General features: G+C 59.3%; 1 protein-coding gene across 1 annotated transcript; it reads left to right on the top strand.

Moving 5' to 3' along the window:
- Positions 1 to 46: 46 nt before the first annotated feature.
- Positions 47 to 17,530, top strand: SNAP29 (synaptosome associated protein 29). Its single transcript, XM_051973276.1, has 6 exons — positions 47 to 323; positions 1,235 to 1,559; positions 7,371 to 7,567; positions 8,612 to 8,697; positions 10,404 to 10,499; positions 14,411 to 17,530. The coding sequence occupies exons 2-6, from the start codon at positions 1,323 to 1,325 to the stop codon at positions 14,566 to 14,568; spliced, it is 774 nt and encodes a 257-aa protein (XP_051829236.1). The 5' UTR covers positions 47 to 323; positions 1,235 to 1,322; the 3' UTR covers positions 14,569 to 17,530.
- Positions 17,531 to 17,997: the final 467 nt, after the last annotated feature.

Here is a 17,997-nt window from a genome sequence, read left to right as displayed (position 1 = left end):
CCTTCCTGGCCGGGCCGCCACGGCGCAGGCGCAGGCTCTGCCCGCTTCCGGCTGGCCGCGCACGTGACTCGCTCTGTTGTCAAACCCGGCAGCGGGGGTCCTCGGGCGAGTCCATCGCAGCGGGAGGGGGAGGGCGAGCGGAAACACCGCTATTACAACCCCTGCCTGGAGGAAACGCCCCTCAGCTTCCGCGCCCGGTGGTTAGCGCCAGGGGCGTGGCTGCGCATGCGCCCTGGACTGGAGGAGCCGTTCGAGGGCGCAGCTGGTTGAGGTGGCGGCCGCGGCGAGGACGGTGCTGAGGTCCCAAACGGCGGCTGCGGCGGGTAAGGGGGGCGGCCCTGGGGGTCCGGCGGGGGTCCCGAGGGCGGGAGGCCCCGGGAAGAAAGAAGCTCGGAGGCCTGAAGGGAGCGGAGGGTAAACCGGGGTCCGGGGCGGGGGGCGGGGCGAGGCCCGGGGCAGCGCAGCCGAGGAGGGAGGACGGGAGCCCCTGGGAGCCGAGGGAGAAGGTGAGGCCCGCGGGCCCGAGAGCAGGGGAGGGGGCACGGACGGAGGGCCCGGCTTAGTGACGTCTGTTGGGAAGTGAGAGACAAGGTGCCGGAGGGCTCACGGCTCGTGCTCCCGCCTTTTACCGAGGAAGGGCCCTGCGGGCTTCTCCGTGGTCACCGGCTGCCGGAGTCGGGGGCTCAGGCTCTTCCTAGGCCGAAGGAGAAAGTGGGCGGGCCCCGGTGCTGTGGCTGGTAAACGCGCTCTGACGTCAGCATTCGTCCATAACCCCTCCCCCCCCATCAGCAGGTCCCGGGCACTTTTTAAGGGGAGGGGTCTCCTAAAGCCCTTCCTAAGGTGGGAGATCTGGGGGATTTTACTTTGCCGTGGTCCTGGTTCTAATAGGCGCGGGCCTGTACGTCCCCACTCCTGCGGGTACATACGCCCCTCCCCAGCCCGCCGGGGGCGGCTTCGAAGGCCCATCCCGTGATCTCACTGTGGAGCCCGGCGGCGGGGGTGGGGGGGTGGCAGGAGCAGGAACCCGCAGGTCCCCGCCGAGCTCCCCGCCAGGACGCCTGCTCAGGGCTGCTAAGTCAGAGCCTCAAGGTCACGGTCGGCCGGGAGTGCTCCTTCCTACCAGGCCAAGGCTCCCCTGGCCCGTGGGGGTGGGGCGGTGGGGCGGGGAGGGCCCGATGGGCCCCTAACACTGGCCTCCCCTTGTGGTCACTCTGCAGCTTTCTCTCTCCCCCAGCCAGAGACCGTGAGTCTTCCTTGGAAACGACTGCTCCGGACCATCGGGCGCTTCCGAAGCCCCTCGGCTCTCCCCGGCGGCCGGCGCCATGTCCGCCTATTCCAAAAGTTACAATCCCTTTGACGAGGACGCAGACGACGAGGACCTGAAGCCCGTGAAGTGGAAGGATGCCGAGGACTTGTCCCCGAAGTCCCGGGAGCCGCTGGACCGGCAGCAGTACCTGCGGCAGGAGGTGCTGCGGCGGACCGAGGCGTCCCTGGAGAGCACCGGCCGCTCGCTGTCCTCCATCTACGAGTCGGAGAAGGTTGGAGTCGCTTCCTCGGAGGTAAGGCCCTGGGCAGAGCCGGGCTGGGCGAAGGGCCCCCGGCAGCGGTCGGGATCGATGCCCCTTTGCTGCGTTAAGAAGGTCGATCGCCTTGGATCGATGGGTAGCGTTTGGGCAGTGGGGGAAGCCCGTCTCGTTTGTAGTTTTCTCTGGGGGGGAGGGGGCGTGCCCAAGGTTACTCAGAGAGTGTCTGTCTGGGTCTGCATTTGAACTTGCTCCTCCTGACTCCAGGCTGGCTCTCTGGGCGTATCTCATTTCTCCCCAAATCTCCTGGCTAATGTGGGCCTTCGACGCTGATGCTCTTTGGAGCCTGAAAGCCAGACCCAGAGGAGAGAGGCTCCCTGAGGAAGCAGCCTGGGCTGGGCAGGGGTGCAAGGAGGAAGGGCCCTCGGCAGGACTTTGTGAGAGGCCTCCCTGCCTCCCCAGCCTCCCTGTCTCCAGGATCAGAGGGCACCTGGCCCCGGCGGGGAAGGGCCCTCGGCAGGACTTTGTGAGAGACCTCCCTGCCTCCCCAGCCTCCCTGCCTCCAAGATCAGAGGGCACCTGGCCCCGGCGGGGAAGGGCCCTCGGCAGGGGGCCTCTGAGAGTCAGTGGCCAGGCCGTTTGCCTCGTGCAGGAGCCTTCCCTCGGGCCTGTCTCCCCCATTAGGGCTCTGGGGGCAGGGACGGTGGCTCTGCCTTTCTTTGCGCCCCAGTGTTTAGCCCAGTGAGGGCCAGGGCAGTGCCCGCAGTGACTGTGCACGGTGGGGTGCACGCTGAAGCTGGCTGTCCCGTCAGAGGGAAGGGAAGTCGCCTTTCTGGGAAGTTGGGGGTTGCTGAGGGAGCCGTGATCCTGGGCCTGCAGCCTGAGCGAAAGGCCCTCTGCTCTCCTGGGGGCATCAGCTGCTCAGGAAGGAGGGGCTTCCTCCAGTTCTCTTCCCCTTCCCCTCTGCCCGGAAACGCCTCGCCATGATTCTCCAGCCTCGGGCCTTGGAACACAGTCAGCCGTCCTGACTTCCTCCCGAAGGGCGCGGGGGTGGGGGAGCTCCTCCTAGGAACCCAGCCGACAGGCCCAACCGCCTTTGGTGGGCGAGGGCCGGAAGAGCCTTCAGCTCTCGTGTCCGGGCCTGGTGGGGGCTCGTGGCGGCCCTGGGGGGTGTCACTGCCACCACCCCCTTGCTTGGGCCCCATGACCTGTCCCCCCTCTAGTCTGCCTCTCATAGACGGGTTCCAGCCCATTTCTTCCTCTCTGTGGCTCCCTCCCGGCCTGGCTCAGGCCTACCTCGGCAGCCTCCTGCCCCTCCCTCCCCTGTGCCCCCTCGGGGCTTCCTTGGCTGCCCTTTCTCCCTGTTTGCATCCTCGGGTCCCTCGCGGGCTCCAGGAGGCCCCATTCCTCCTGGGCGGGGGCAGGGCCGGCGTGCCAGGGACCAGGAGAGCGTGGGGCCTGAGGCATGTGAATGAAGCCAGGAGCACCAAGTCATCGCCCTAAATTGCGGGGCGTGGGCGGGGAAGGCCCCGTGATCTTTAGCCCGGCTGGATCGCTCCCCTTGGGCTTCAGCAAAGGGCTTTCCCAAGGACTGGGGGCCTGGTGTTTGGTTTCCTGGTCTCCCTGCGGGGTCTTCCATCGCCTCTCGGAGCTGTCCGGCCAGTGCCCTGCTGCTCACACGCTCTCTCCCTTTCTCTCTCCCCTTCCCCTCCCCCTCGTCTCCCCCAGCTAGAATGAGAGCTAACACCTTGGGGACCTTGGACAAGTTTTTCCCGAGTCCTGATTTCCTCATGTGGGAAGCGGTGGCGTAATAGCTTCCGCCCCTGTCTCAGGGACTCTGGGAGGCTCATTATCTGTTGTCGCTTCTCCCCGTGGCCCCGTTTGCAGTTTTCTGGGCAGAGACACTGGAGCAATTTGCCATTTCCTTTCCGACTCATTTGGCAGATGAGGAAACTGAGGCAAAGGAAGGTGTTGCCCTTTGTGTCTGTTGTGCTTTGTAACTGCCAGAGGCCGCTTTTGGAGGAGGCTCTTGGGTGAACCAAAAGTTCTGGGTTGTGTGAGCCCCAAAGCTCCTCTCAGGGGGAAAGTCAGGCCCAAGAAAGGGGGGGTCCCTCCAGGTGATGCAGCCAGGACTTTGCCAAGCCAGGGTGCTCCCTCCACCCCCACTTGATCTCCTTAAGTCCCTCCCCTCTTTATTCCCCCCCACCAGCTCCCCTGCCCGCCAGGCACATGTTCCTGACGCAGTCTGACCACCCCCGTTACAGAGACTCTTAACCACAGCTGGAGAACTTGTTTAAAATATTCAATAGAATTGGTTCCTTTGTTGAGTCAGCCAGCATCTATTGTGCACCTGCTACGTACCAGACGAGTGCTTGGGCTACAAAGGAAGGACAAAGCTGTCCCTGCTCTCACCGCGGCTCACTTGGGACCCCAAGTATTCTGCATTAGAAAGACGATTCTGAGAAGGGAGCTGGAGGTTTCGCCGGTCGGCCCGGATCTGCCGCGACACAGAAAACGATTCAGAATCTGCTCTGAGCAGAAACTTGGGGTTCTTGTACCGGGGATTAAACGCCGGCTCCCCCTCCGTATCTGTGAGCTCCGGGATGCCGGAGTCGAGGAGCTCGTTGGAAGAGGGGCCGGGAGCAGAGGCTTCAGACCGGGCTGCGGCCGTGTTCACCTCAGGCTCCAAAGGCAGCCCAAGCCCGGGCGGTCACAGGCTCCAGCAGCATGGCCCACATCGCTCAGTGAACGTCAGCGGGCAGAGGAACCAAGAGGGAAAGCGGCTTCAGCTGGAAAAGGGGGCCCTCGGCAGGACGGAGCCAGTAGAGAGAGGCTGGTTCTGTCTTCTGGTCTCAGGTCAACTGTGCCCCCTTTGCTTCAGGATGAAAAAACGTAGTTCCCGAAAGAGCCCAAACCAGGAACAAAAGTGGTAGCAATTGTAAAGGAGGGAGCGCGTGGGACACTCGGGGCTCCCTGGCTGCTGGGGGGAAGGCCCAGCGTTCTCTGGGCTGTCTGAGCCTTTTAGTGATGGGTTTGGTTTCAAAAAGGAAATGCCACAGAGCAGGCGCTGCCCTGGGCCCGGGCACTTTGTCATGCCCCCGACCCTGTGCCCCCTCAGCTCCCACGCAGCTCAGCAGAAGGCAGGGAGAAGGACTCGAGGGGGCCGGCAGGGCTGTACAGCCTGGTCAGGACCGAGATGGGGAGGGGCCGGAGAAGAAAGGAAGAAGGGACTCTGGCCCTGGGCCCCGCCCTCCTGCGTCCCTCGCTCCTCAGTAGCAGCTGGACTAACGGTCATCGAGTCTGACAGAGCGTCGCCCGCTTGGTGGCTTGGTTTGGTCTGTAACCAAAATCGAGGATCTTCTCCTGGGAGTTTGTGACTGAGCACCGCCCTCCCGGCCCAGCTGTGACGCTGTCAGAAAGAAGGCGAGATCAGACTCCGGGACATCACTCCTTTTTTCTTTTCAAACATGTCTTCATTTCAGAATCCTTTATCACCAGAGTTCTCCCTTCTAACAAAAAGAGCACCTACGTCGGCCCCTTCCAGAAGCGCCCGTCCCACCGAGTCCCCCTTCAGCTGTGGCGGTGCACGCGGTCACCGTGCAGGTCACTTTTCAGCAAGGCTCCTCCTGCTCCCCCCCCCCCGCTCCCCCCGGCTTCACTCAGCAGCCCTACGTGACCTCTTCGAGCCAACACCTTGCCGTGCATGTAGGTCGCCCCCCTTTGGTTTCCACTTCCCGTGTGCTGGGCCTGCGAAGTCCAAAGCACACGCCTTTTGGTGGCGTGAGGGTCAGCGGCCTTCCCTGGGACCCTTGCTGGCCAACGACCCCCACTCCCCTTCCTCAGATCTCCCTGGCCTGGAGTGGGGAATCGGCCCGGACCCCCTTTTATGGTCCAGAAGCCCCGTGAGGTGGCTCAGAGATGCCCGACTGGCTCAGCCACAGCGTTGGCCCCGGGAGTCAGGAGGCCTGAGAGGGCTCGAGTCTTGCTTCTCTGGTCTCACCAGCTCCAGCCTCCGGGCCTGCCTTACCCCTGATGCTTTCGCCCCTCTCTCCTTCGGCCCATTCACCTCACGCTCTCATCTGAGCCAGCTCTAAGTCTGAGCCACGGACGGTGTTTTATAACTGAGGGCTCTGTACATGGGAGGGGATGCTGGGGGATCGAGGGGTCTGAAGCTGGACTAGCTCCCAGGGCCCCTGCGCAGCTGGGCCTGGCGGGGGATGTTGCCCTGGGTGGAGCAGTCCCAGTGGGCTGGAGCCCCGGGGCGTGTCTGTTCTCTGCCCAGCTGCAGGGTCCTTTCTCCCCCACTTGCTTTCTCAGTTCCTCCTCCACGGCCTGGGCTCCCCACGTGATCACGGGCATGGTTGCAGATGGGCTGCGGCGGGGGGTGGGCTTGAGCCGTGGCACTCTGGGTCCCAGAACAGTTCCTGCTGCAGAGCGCCTGCGGCCCTGCCCCTTTGTCCACTGATTCTGAGAGGAGTCTTTCCATCTTTGTGGGGAAGGAAGGAGAAAAGCTCCTCGCCCCGTTACCAGTAGGCCCCACCGGCCCGAACACCTGCATTCGACGGGGGAAGAAGGTCCAGATAAACGACTAGGGCTGGGTCCAGATGCCAGCCACGGTGGGCTCCGGGCAGCACGGCACACACGGCCCTTTCCTCATCGCTCTTATGGGAAGGCTCCGTAAATGAGCCTGGGTTGGGCTTGGGAGACGTCGGGCCGGAGTTCCTGGCTTCCTCTCCCAGAGCCTAGATGCTCCCTGGAGGCCGCGGCTTCGAGGCTTCCCTTTAGGCCAGCCCTTCGTCCCTGAGGACTGCTGCTGCCTGGCTCCCCTCCTGCACTGATCTGGGAGAAAGCGGCCTAGCATGTTGGTTTGCACTGGCAGAAACAAAACACGAAGACGTAAATCAGAAGAGACGAGCTCAGTGGGAAGCCTCTCGATTGGGTTTTTTACTGCTCATTGATGTTTCAGCTATTCCGGGAGGAATTCAGAGCCCGGGTTCCTGAGCTTTGCCCACAGAGCACAAGCCGTTCAGCCCGGGAGGGCTCCTGCTTTGGCCGACTGCATGTCATGTCCAAGGATCAGCCCGGCCGGGCACAGAGGGCCGGAACGTGGATCTCAACAGACCTAGTCGCTGGCGAGCTGTCTCAGAGGGGCAGGGAGGGCTTTGAAACCCTCCCGGGATAGCCAGGACCCCCCAGGCCTGACAGATCTCATTTCCCGGACAGCCCGAGAGCCGCGCCAGGACCAGAGCTCTGGGAGAAGCCTCCGTGTGGAGCCGACCGGCGGGTCATGGGGCTGCGGTCATCGCGCTGCTCTCTCTCGCCTGGGGCGGGGGGCAGTCTCCCTGCCCGTGGCCCTCTGTGCAGTCAGTGCCCATTTGTTCACCTCAGCCTGGCTCTCTGGACTTGGGGGTCCTGCCAAGTGGCTTCTCTGTGGGCGTCTGCCTGCCCCCGGCCCAGGAGATTCTCCCTCAGAGATTAACCCCTTGAGTTCTGTTTTGATCTAAGTCAATTGTCTTCGTGCACATATACACAACTGCATGCGCCTCTTTGTGCACAGGCTTGTCCTGCCCCAACAGACCATGAGTCCCCCCAGAAGTGGTCTCTGTATCTGTGCCCTCGGGCCTGGTGCCTGGGGAGGGCAGCAGATGCTTGTCGATGGGGGCCATTTCTGTACCACAGGCCGCGCTTAGAGGAGTGGGAGGGCCAGGGGCCAGTTTGCCGTCCGGTGTCGGTGGTCCGCTCCGGGTGTGTGGGGAGCCCCCCGGGAGGGCTGGCCCCGAGCCCCGGTCCTGCCCTCCTGGACTCCGAGGACTTAAACGGGAGCTTCTCTTGTTGCTTTCCCCGTAGGAGCTGGTGCGTCAGCGCGGAGTGCTGCAGCGCACGGAACAGATGGTGGACAAGATGGAGCAGGACTTAAAGACCAGCCAGAGGCACATCAACAATATCAAGAGTATGTTCGGGGGCTTCGTCAACTACTTTAAGTCCAAGCCTGCGGACACCGCGCCTCCCCCGAATGGCGTCGTCGACCCCCAGCCTAACACGCGGTGAGCGGCTCCATGGGGACGGAGGGGCCACGCCCCCATGCAGAGAGCCCCAGAGCCTTTGCCAGTGTCCTCTCAGCAATTAAGTAGTTAATAATTGACCATTAGAATTGATTCCTGCCTGTTGCAAACACCCACTCTCCCAAGGGCCTGTGAGTGTTGAGCAACTACATGATTCATCTTTGGTTTATGAGAGAAAGCCAAAGGACCGTCATTTTGTTAATTATCTGCTAACCAAAATTAACAGAATTGATTATCAACTGCCCAGAAACGTTCATGTCACATGACTTTGAAATGTCCATAAGACATCCAATTTAAGATGTCTTAGGCAGTTGGAAAAGTGAACCTGTAGCTCAGGAGAGAGGTGAGGGCTAGATCAGCTTAGATCTGCCTCAAGGTGGTCATTGAACCCATGGGAGCTGACGAGACACCCGTGGAGTGTTCTGAAGGCAGAAAGAAAGGGGGCCCTGAGGGCCACCTGCAGTTGGCGGTCTGGGCGAGCAAAGGGGGCAGAGATGGAGCCGTCAGAGGAGGAGGAGAAGGGCTGGATGAGCCGTTGGGGATCGGGAGGGGACGGTGTCGGAGGCTCGGAGCCCTCGAGGATGAGGATGGCTGGCGATGAGGAAGGGCCCCGGGCTGACTCTGAAGGCGCCGTCCGGTTTCCCAAATCTTCTCTGCTGGGATGTCCTCGTTTCCCTCCACCACTCCTCACGGGATGGGATCATGGTTCTCCACTGATCACCCCCCAGAGGCGGAACAAAGCTGGGCCCCCCTCAGAGCACCCTGAATGGCCACACCAAAATGGCAGCCACCCGGACTCTGAAGGAGCTCGCTCCCAGAGACTCCTCTGCCAAGGAGCCTCTGAGCTCCTGAGCGGGGCGGGGTGGTTGTCCCTGGTCCCCCAGAGTTGGCAGGTCAGGACCGAGCTTGGGCCACCGTTCTGTGTTCTTTCCACCGCACCGTGTTGTTGAAGGACCCAACAGGGACACAAGATGTGTGGCCGTCTTTGTCATCCTCGGTTCTTTCTCTTCCTCGCATCCCTTGCAGGCTGAAAGAAGCCCTGGCCACGAGTAAGGAGCAAGAGGAGAATTACCAGGCGAGCCACCCCAACCTCAGGAGGCTGCAGAGCTCGGGTCAGTATAAGATGTGGGTGGAGCCCTTGGAGGGCTTGGGGGGGGGAGGGGGAAGAAAAGGGGGGGGGGGCTCCTTCACTCCTCCACTTGGCAGAGTCCCCCCGGTGCGCTGAGGTGGGGCTCAGGGAGTCCGCCAGCTAGAGCCGGTTGACAGTACCGCTGATCTTGGCAAGATGGGGCTGGTTATTTGGGGACACCCTTGAGGGTGGGGAGGTAGGGCTAGAGGCTTCCGTAGGGAGACCACGGTCGCCCCAAGTGCCCTGGCAGTCACCAGCCTGCGGCCCCTCCCCTCTCCGGCCATTTCTGGAAGCGTCCTGTGGAATGCGCGCCGTGTCTCAGGAGCAAAATCCCACCGGTGATAAATTGTGCAGACAGAGTGTCCGGAGAGCAGCGCTCGCCCCACGGCGGCCGGTCTCCTCGGCAATATGGCCAGATGTGTGCTTTCAGCTGTGGGCCTGAGGAGCTGTGAAAACCCAGAGAACTGGGGAAATGCCCTTTGGGGCATTGGGAGCTCAGGCCCCTGGGGAGGGGCCCGCAGGGTATTACCCGGGAGATCGGAACCCCTGCACAAGGGCTCAGAGATGGGGGGGTCATGGAAGCCCGGGCCGTCCCCCTGGCAGCCACTGCCGGCCTGCAGAGGCCGAGTTCATGACATTCTTCCAAAAGTCAGGCCTGGGGCCAGCTGAGAGTGCATCAGAGGGAGGTCTCTCACCTCGAGCCCCAGAGAGGTTCAAGGCCAAGGAAGGGACCCCGGGGACTAATCCCTCAGCAGCCCGACTTGTGATCGTCCGGCCTTGGCTGAAACGCTGCCATGGTTCTGGGGCTTGTTCCCCTAAGCCACAGCCTGAGGGGGGTACATGTCATGGGGGCAGTGAGGACCACCTAAGGGAGCAGGGGGGGGGAGGTGCCTCTTTGGGCAGCCAGCTGGGGGGGAGGGGGGGAAAGTCCCACCAGGATGAGGTAGGCAATGGCAGGGCCCGGGCTGGCCCTTGACTCTGGGGAGACCTCTGAGCGTTGGAAGCAAAGATCTTCCCCGTCAGAGGGGGGCGCCTCCTTGTGCATGGACTTCACCCTCCCCCAGGCCCCTGGGAAGCGCTGGCAGGGCAGCGTCCGTCTGGCCACGTGATCGCCGCCTCGCTCGGCGCTTCAGAGACACCACCTTGGGTCCTCCTGCCCTCTTGGACCCCGGGATTTCATGATGGTCACGGCTTCGTGACTTCGGCGTTGACAGAATGCTTGATGTTTTTAGTTGCTCCCGTAGCAAAAGGGAAGGTGGTGCGAGCACAATTGTACCCATTTTACAGATGAAGGGTCTCCCAGCTCACAAACGGGGGGATATGTTTCCGAGGCAGGTCCCTCCTGGAGGACCTCAGTTCCACCTTTTTGGCCAGGGAGGCGAGGTCTGGAGCGACGCCTCGGGCCGCAGCTCCCAGGGCTGATGGGCAGTTTAGGAAAAGCCCGTTCTTGGAGGGGAGGGCCCTCACTTTGCTGCCTCTGTAGTCCAGAGGCAAAGATCCCAGCAGAGAGGATGTGACTGAGACAACTGCTGGGTGCCAGGAGCTGGGGATGCAGAGACAAAAAGGGGGTGCCCCCTGCCCTCAACGCCCTGACATTCTTAGGAGAAACAGCCTGCCCCCACCCAGGCCCCTGCAAGAGGGGAGGGGGCTGCAGGGACCGCCTCAACTCACTGCTTCTCTCTCAAACAGATGCCGTTGGTGGGACCCATTCTGCCGTCGGTGCGGACGCCTATCCCAGGAATCAGCATCTCCGACAATATCACCAAAAAATCGACAGCAATCTGGGTAAGCCTCCAACCCCCGGGCCTTGGGGACCAGCCCCCTCCCCCTGCCCTCAGGGGTCAGCTACTCAGCGCCCGGGGAGCCGCTGCCCCTTGGCTTTGGTGGCGTTGTTGGGGGATGCCCGGGGTCACACAGCTCGTGTCAGGAGTCTGGAATCAGATTTGAACCTGCCGTCAGGGCCGCTGTTGCTTCCTCTGCCCCGTGAATATCTCTGTTACTGTTCAACCGTGTATGACTCTGTGACCCCTTTTGGGGTTGTCTTGGCAAAGGCACTGGAGCGGGGGCCATTCCCTTCTCCAGCTCATTTTACAGGTAAGGAAACTGAGGTAAACAGGGTAAAGTGACTTCCCAGGACCCCACAGCTAGGCAGGGTCTCAGCTTGGATTTGGACCCACAGAAAGGAGCTTGGCCTGGCACTCTCCAGGGCACACCTCGCTGCCAGTCCTGCCCTCGGGGGAGCAGCCTCTCCCCAGCCTCACCCACACCTCCTGCTCCTCCAACAGCCGCAGACGCTCTGGGAGGGCTCCCGCTCTAACCCGCTGTAGCCCGTGTGCTCCCGGTCCGCGTGAGCTCAAGCGCCGGGTGACGGTCGCTCTGCATCTCTAGGAAGTTCCCTGGTGCCGAGAAGCTTCCCCGCAGAAGCTCTTCGCCTTTCTCGGGTGACAGAAGGCACCTGGACTGGCGTCGGGACCGTGAAGCCCTTCCAGGATGCGAGGCGGCGGCTCTGATTCCTGCTGGCTCCGGCTCTAAAAAGACGATGCCGGGAAAGTAGTGGGTGGTCCGGGCTGAACGGAACACGGCCAGCCCTGGTGCTGGGAAGGAGGACCGTGTGGCCGACACTGATCCAGGGCGGTTCCAGTTGGTTTGGATGGAAGATGGCAGCGGCAGAGGGCTTAGGCTGCTGCTTGGAAGAATTTCGGAAGATGTGGGAAACACAGGTTCAGTCGTAAAACCGGCTGAGCTCACGAGCAGCAGGCGACGGTCCCGTGGTCCGACCTGGACAGCTGCCCTCCCTTGGCCCTGTTACTCACCTCAGGAATGGGCACATCGACCAGAACCCCCGGGATGGCGTTAATCGGCTCGGCTCCGGAGCCTTGTGATAGTTCTCTAAGTAACTCTCGAGGGTCGTTGAGGATAAAACGAGCCGTGATCCCGGGTGTGCGCTCGGGCGGTTCCATCGCAAAGGATGCCCAGGTTTCATTACTGACGACTCGGGTGAGGATGAGAGCCCCGGCGGGGCAGGCTCCCGTGCTCTAGGGACCGGCTGTGCTTTGATGGACGTGTGGACGTGTGGATGGGAGGGGGGACACAGAAAGTGGGCTCTCTGAGGCAAGTTTCTGAAGCGGGTCTGACCTCGCCATCTTACTCTCCTCCTGTTCCCCACTCACCAAAATCCATTGATTCCTGTTATAAGGGAATCTGTGTAAAGCTCTTAGCAAACCTTGAGGGAAATGCTATCAGTAGGACCACAGGTTTACCCTTGAAAGTCTCCATTTGCCACCAGAAGTTCTCTCTGATCTGCCCCTTCCCGTTCTCTGTCCTCGGAGGTTCCAGGTTCTGTGTGTGGCCCTGCAGCTCCTCCCTTTACCCTGCCCCCCTCCCCCCCCCCCCCCCCAAGCTGGGCTCAGATACTGCCTTGTGAGGACGTTTTTCAGGCCCTGCCCCTCAGCAGGCCCTTCCCTCCTCTTGGGATGCGCTCGGACACCGCCAGCTTTGGGCGGGAAAGATGCTCCGTCGTGTCTGGCTGCGGGATCACCACTAGGGTCTCCTGCCTCGTCACAGGAACGGCTTCGAGCTGTTGCCCGTCTTCCTCATCAAAGTTAGGTTGCTCTTTTGGGTCTTGATATTGCCTCCGAGCGGCTCCCGTCCAGCCTCCCTGAGCTCCTTCCCTGCAGCATTTTAGTCCTCGGGCTCTTCCCTCTGCTTGGCCAAGTCCCGGAGGGGACTTTGCTCTCCCCGGTTCAGCAGGTTCGCTGCCGCCTAACATGGTTGTGAGATTGGGGGGGGGGGGGGGGGGATCTTTACAAACTGTTGAGTCATTAGATTTGAGAGAGACATAATTATCTAATTTAGCCGGTTCCCTATCACTGATCTGATCTTACAAGGAGATGTTTTGGGCCAGAACCTGAAATAAGGTACTAAGTAGAACTAATTGATACAGTGCTTGTGTTCACACCTTTGGAGAGTCGTATAAGCAAGAAGTATTTAAGTCCTCATTGGAGTTCACAAGCATGGGAGAGTCACAAAGTTAACATTGGAACTTTGTGAATTCACACCTCCCCTGAAACTCTTAGGGCCAGAGAGCACTATGGGAGAAATCCCACAATCCCTCTCTCTCGAAGGAGCATAAATAGATCTTCAGGGAGCCCAGTCAGGGGAGTTCAGCTGAAGATTGAGAAGGGAGCCTCAATTCAGTTGAGGAGAAGCTCTCTCTCGGAGGCGCAACCAGATTCATCTTCATCTCACACCACTGTGGGGGCTGGGCTCCTGCCCTTCCCCCACTGAGACCAAGCTGGTCTGAAAGACTCGCCAGAAAGCTGCCCAGCCCCAGGCAAGGAGACAAGAGATCCGTTCCATCTCTGTGCTGGCCGGAGGGAAGAAAGCAGAAGCAAAGGACAAGCTGCAAAAGCTCTTAAAACCAGGCAGAGAGAAAGGCCTCAACTAACCGGGCTATTTTGGAGGGAGAAAATAAACATTTGAACTTCTATCACCTGGCTGCATTTGGGTGATTATTACTTTTGACTAAAACTAAGGCTGCCTCCAGAAAACCTCCCCGGAGGAGGAAACCTGCTCTCTCCCAGAAAGAACCATTATATTTTAAAGAAAAAAAACACCACGTTGGGCACCAAAATGTGGTTTCTTGTTCCATTCCATCTCTCCTTGGGCACAAGGCCTTCCCCTTCCCTTCTCGCGAGCTGGCGCTCGTCTCCTTGCATGTGAGAGCCCCCGAGCGTGAGGAGCCCATGCATTCAGATCCTGCCGTTTTGGGCCACCTAAAGAATGTCTCAGCGGATTCAGGCTGATGCCCTGGCCCCTCCTCGATGGTGACAGAGATCCTGGAACAGTCCTGTTTGCCGGGGGGTCAGACCCCAGTGAGGGGGGCAGTGATGACGAAGCTGGGAGTCAGCCCGTGTCATTGCCGTGGGCCGGGGCTGCTCCCCTCTGGAAGGTCGGGGTCCTTCCGGGTCCGTCAGCGCTTTGATGAAGCATCCTGGGCTCGGGCACTGACCCAAGTGCTGGAGATACGGAAGCAGAGGACGTGGGCCCTGCCCCCAGGATGTTCAGTCTTAGCGAGATGGTCGGGGCGGATTTCAGGTCATCATCAGAGGGACTCGGAGGGCTTGGGACAGGCTTCTTGTGGCAGGTGGGCTTCTGGGAGGATGCCAGAGAAGCCAGGAGGGGAGGGGAGGAAGGAGCTCCAGCTGGGAGATGGAGTGTGGCCAAATGCCCTGGGCTACAGGGAAGGGGGAGATGTGTAAGACTGGAGAGGTGACACGGGGGGCTGACGGAACTTTGCACTGGATTGTGGTGGGTAGCAGGAACTAAAGTTTGCTGGGGGGGAGGGGTGGCTGGGCAGACAGGAGCAGGCAGACATGAGGCAGGCCCTCTGCCAACGGGCTGTGCAGTAGCCCAGGTGTGCACCAGGTGGGAGCAGTGTCGGGAGGGAGGGGCCGTATTGGGTGAATTTTGGAGAGGTGACGTCGACCAACCTTGGCAACCATATTAGCCGTGGAGGGCGAGAGGCTGAATGCTCCCTGCCGGGAGCCTGCGGGCCTGGGAACTTGGGGGTGCCCGAAGGTGCCGCGGGGTGAGAACGGGCCCATCATGGGCGTGCTGAGCGCACCGAGGGGTCGCCAGGGTCGGGGGCCGGTGCAAGCAGACCACCTGACCCGGCCTGTTTTCTCTCCGCGCAGATGAGATGTCCAAGGGACTCGGGCGGCTCAAAGACATCGCCCTGGGCATGCAGACGGAAATAGACGAACAAGACGAGCTCCTCGGCCGGCTCACGACCAAAGTCGAGAATTTAGACATCAACATCAAAAGCACAGACAAGAAAGTCCGGCAGCTTTAGAGACAGATAAGGTTTTCTGGTCTTTCGGCCCGGAATGATTGGAGAAATTCTTTCCTTCCCAAGACGTTCTCCAAAACCTGGGAGAAAACCATTTCGCTGCTTTACTGATTTAAGTTACTGATCGAACCGTGTCTGCAAGTGATCCAAGAGCATGAGGTTGCTGAAGGGTTAGTGAGCCGGGACGGACCGGAGGGAGGGCCGGTGCCCCGGACGCTTTGCTGGAATGGACCCAATCACCCTGGGAAACGTTGCTGATGTGAACGCTGGAGACCTGCCGTGCTCTTCTCCCTGAGCCATCGCCCCTCAGGGGGGCCCAGGCCCCCTCTGTCTCGTTGTTGGAGGTGGAATCGCCTCCCGTGCCAACGCTCCATCCGACAGCAGGACGTCCTGCAAAGGTTCCGAGACTTCTCCCCCTCGGGTGTTAGCCACCCAGCTCCCCCCTCCGCCTTCCTTCCCAGAGCAGCAGCATCCCTGGCCGCTGGGCGCCTTCTTCCCCTGCCCCAGTGGCTTTGCCAGTGGACCCTTCTTTCAGATCCCCCGGGGTCCTTGCTGACTGTCCGCCCACAAATAGGAGTAGACCACCCCTCTGCCCCAGGAGGCTCTGGAGACCCCCAAGAGTGTGTGCCGTTCCCAGCAGCTCCTTTCCCAAGAACTGGACAAAAACCTTTCTTTGTGCCATCTTCCCCTCCCCCTGCACATTAGCTGGCTCGGGACAAAGCCTCAGGGTGTGACTTCACGTCTCTCCACAATTACAGAGCTTTGACTAATCCCTGTCCTCAATCTCCTTTTGCTAGAGGAGGATTTGAAAACGTAGGGTCTGACTCAGAGATGAGTCCCCTGCAGGAAGGATCCTGTCACCAGATCGGCCTCCTGGACTTTGTCCCCACCTCCATGGCTCGGGCTCTGCCCCGGTCCTTGTCTCTGGTGAGAATATCAGAGACTACACGGTGCCCCGAGACCGGGGGGCGGGGAACCCTCACACCCTGCTGAGGCAGAGGCACACCTGTGAGGGTGAGGGTGAGCAGCCCGTCCGGGATGGGCTAGCCGACCCCTTCCAGCCCAGTCGGTTCCTTGGAACCTTGCCATCTTAGGGAAGGATCGCAGTCTTTCTGTCTCTCATCTCTTTCTTTTTCTGTCTCTGTCTCTCTGTCCTCTCTCCTCTCTCTCTCTCTTTTTCTACTTTCTTTCCTTCTCTCTCTCCTTATGTGTCTCTGTGTAGCTATAAAACAACCCCCCCACCCCCACGTAGCGCTGAATGCTACCAACCATGTGTCCCAGATGCCAGCAGAGAATTGTGGATCCACTTTAATGGGCCTGACCCAGACTTGGGTCACTTCCTGAGCTTTGAGGGGGAGTGATTAAGTAAAAGACACTAGGCTGGGAAGCAGCCGCCTCCTCACAGGGCCCGCTTTGAAGCACCTTCCTTCCTAGGAGGTTTTTTCACAAGTGAGAGTTTCCACTGCCCTTCGTGCCTGTGACACCTTCAGGTGCTCCGTGCCTTTCTGACCTTGGACATTTTGCTTCTTTGGGCCCGAAGGCTGGGGTGCGAGCTCCCGGCTTGTTCTCTTTGGGATGGCGGCAAGGCTGGAGATCTCCGCCTCCGCCTGCAGCCTCCTGATGATGGGAGCTCGAAGGGAGAAGCAAAGGCGGCTCTGAAGGGGAAGGGAGTTAGGGCAGGCAGGACTCCCACAGCCCCCGGTTAGGGCCCTCCCTAGTCGTTCTAACCAGACTAAGCTGGAAGGACTTTGGGAGCACAGATTCTGAGACCATCCTCGGCCCTGAGCTTAACTCCATTTACCGATGCCTTTCTTAAACTTCCCCCTTGTCACCTGTTTGTCTTCCTGTGTTTCATTCTGAAAGGGATGGACCGTTACGTCCTGGGCTCAGAAAAGTGACCTTTAAGGGAGCCAGTCACTCCTGTCTTTCAGGGCACTGGCGAGTGCTGGAAAAGTGGGGGAGATCCTTAATTACAAGCGGTTCCACATTTCCTTGCTGAAATGTCTCCTTTTGAGGGTCCCGAAGTCTTTTGATCATCAGGGAAGGAGCATGTTTTGTGGGCACTAGTCAGCTGTAGCCAGGGCATGTCTTTGGGACATTATCTCACTTGGAAAGAAGCGCAATGGGAACCTCGTTCCCGTACCTTCTGTATACTTTGGTGGGGAAGCATTAAGTGTTTCTCCTTAATTCTCCAACAAGGTCTGAGCGCTTTGGCCAGAGCTGAGTCTCAGGCGCAGACCTGTTTGAGACTAGGGGGCTGACTCGGGGCCCAGCCCCGGCTGTGCTCCTTGCCTAAAGCCCAGCGGATAGAATCGTACGCAGGAACACAGGTGCTAACAGAATCGCCACGGAGAGCCGACTCTCCGAGCCGACGTCCTGCCCTCCCTTCTGCCAGAGACAAAGGCTGACCCAACCCGAGATGGCGGCCGGGCCGGCTTCTGTCTCTTGTATCCCACTTCATCCTCCTCGATCGTGCTGAGGTTCTCACAAAAGCTACAAATGCAGTGCCAGCCCGAGGAGGACCTGGGGCCTGGGATGAGCCTGCGAACAGCCGTGGCTCATCCTCCATACCGCAGCTTTCCCGTTCTGGGGGTTGGGTCTCAAGGCCGCCGCCCAGCTAATACCAATTCTCCTCTTGAAAGAAGACTGCTGTGAACCCTCAACCAGGGCAACCCTTTCTGTACTTCCTCTGGAAAAGAACACTCGGGTGGAAGGCAAGACTGTTACACTCAGATCAAAAGGCAGGCTCAAGGATGCAGTTTATCTTCAATAAATCTCGTTTAATTTTGTTGATCTGTTATTTTAATTAATTAAACCATATCTGTTACTAATCTCACATTTAACAGAAATACAAATCCTTTCATGGAGACTAAAAGCAAAAGGCCTTTTCTTTTAGCAATTTTGTCTGTAAAAATTGAAATGTTAAATTGAAACATTAAAAGTGCTTACTGTACAGTGGAGGAAAGTGGTCGGCTTTTCATTGTGTGAGTCCTGTCGACAAAATCGGAATCATCTTCACAGTCTCTACTCAACTAAGCAATAGGTCTGCTGATAATTCACATACTTACATATATATTATGTACAGTTGTGTGTAGAAATCTCTTATCACATGGGAAAGTAAGGGAAGAAGATAAGAAATATGGGGAGAGGTAATAAAACACGATTAAGAGAAACAGTGGTCAGAAGTAAAACAGACTTTTGAGGAAGGACAAGATGAGATTAAACAGAAGAAAAGATGGAGGAATGAACGGGTTGAGCTCACCCATAGAACAGAAGCAGATAGAATGGATTAGAAACTGCAATACAACAGTGTGTTTGCAGGGGACATCAAAAGTTAAAGGACTGGAGCAGAATCTATAATGCTTCAACTGAAGTAAAAAAAAAAAAAACTGCAACAAAGCAAAAATAGATAAAAATAATAAGAGAAACCAC

The sequence above is a fragment of the Antechinus flavipes genome, chromosome 1, assembly GCF_016432865.1.
Source record: "Antechinus flavipes isolate AdamAnt ecotype Samford, QLD, Australia chromosome 1, AdamAnt_v2, whole genome shotgun sequence".
NCBI classification, from domain to species: Eukaryota; Metazoa; Chordata; class Mammalia; order Dasyuromorphia; family Dasyuridae; genus Antechinus; species Antechinus flavipes.
Note: the sequence above shows the minus strand (reverse complement) of the source record. Positions and strands in the feature narration are given on the sequence as shown.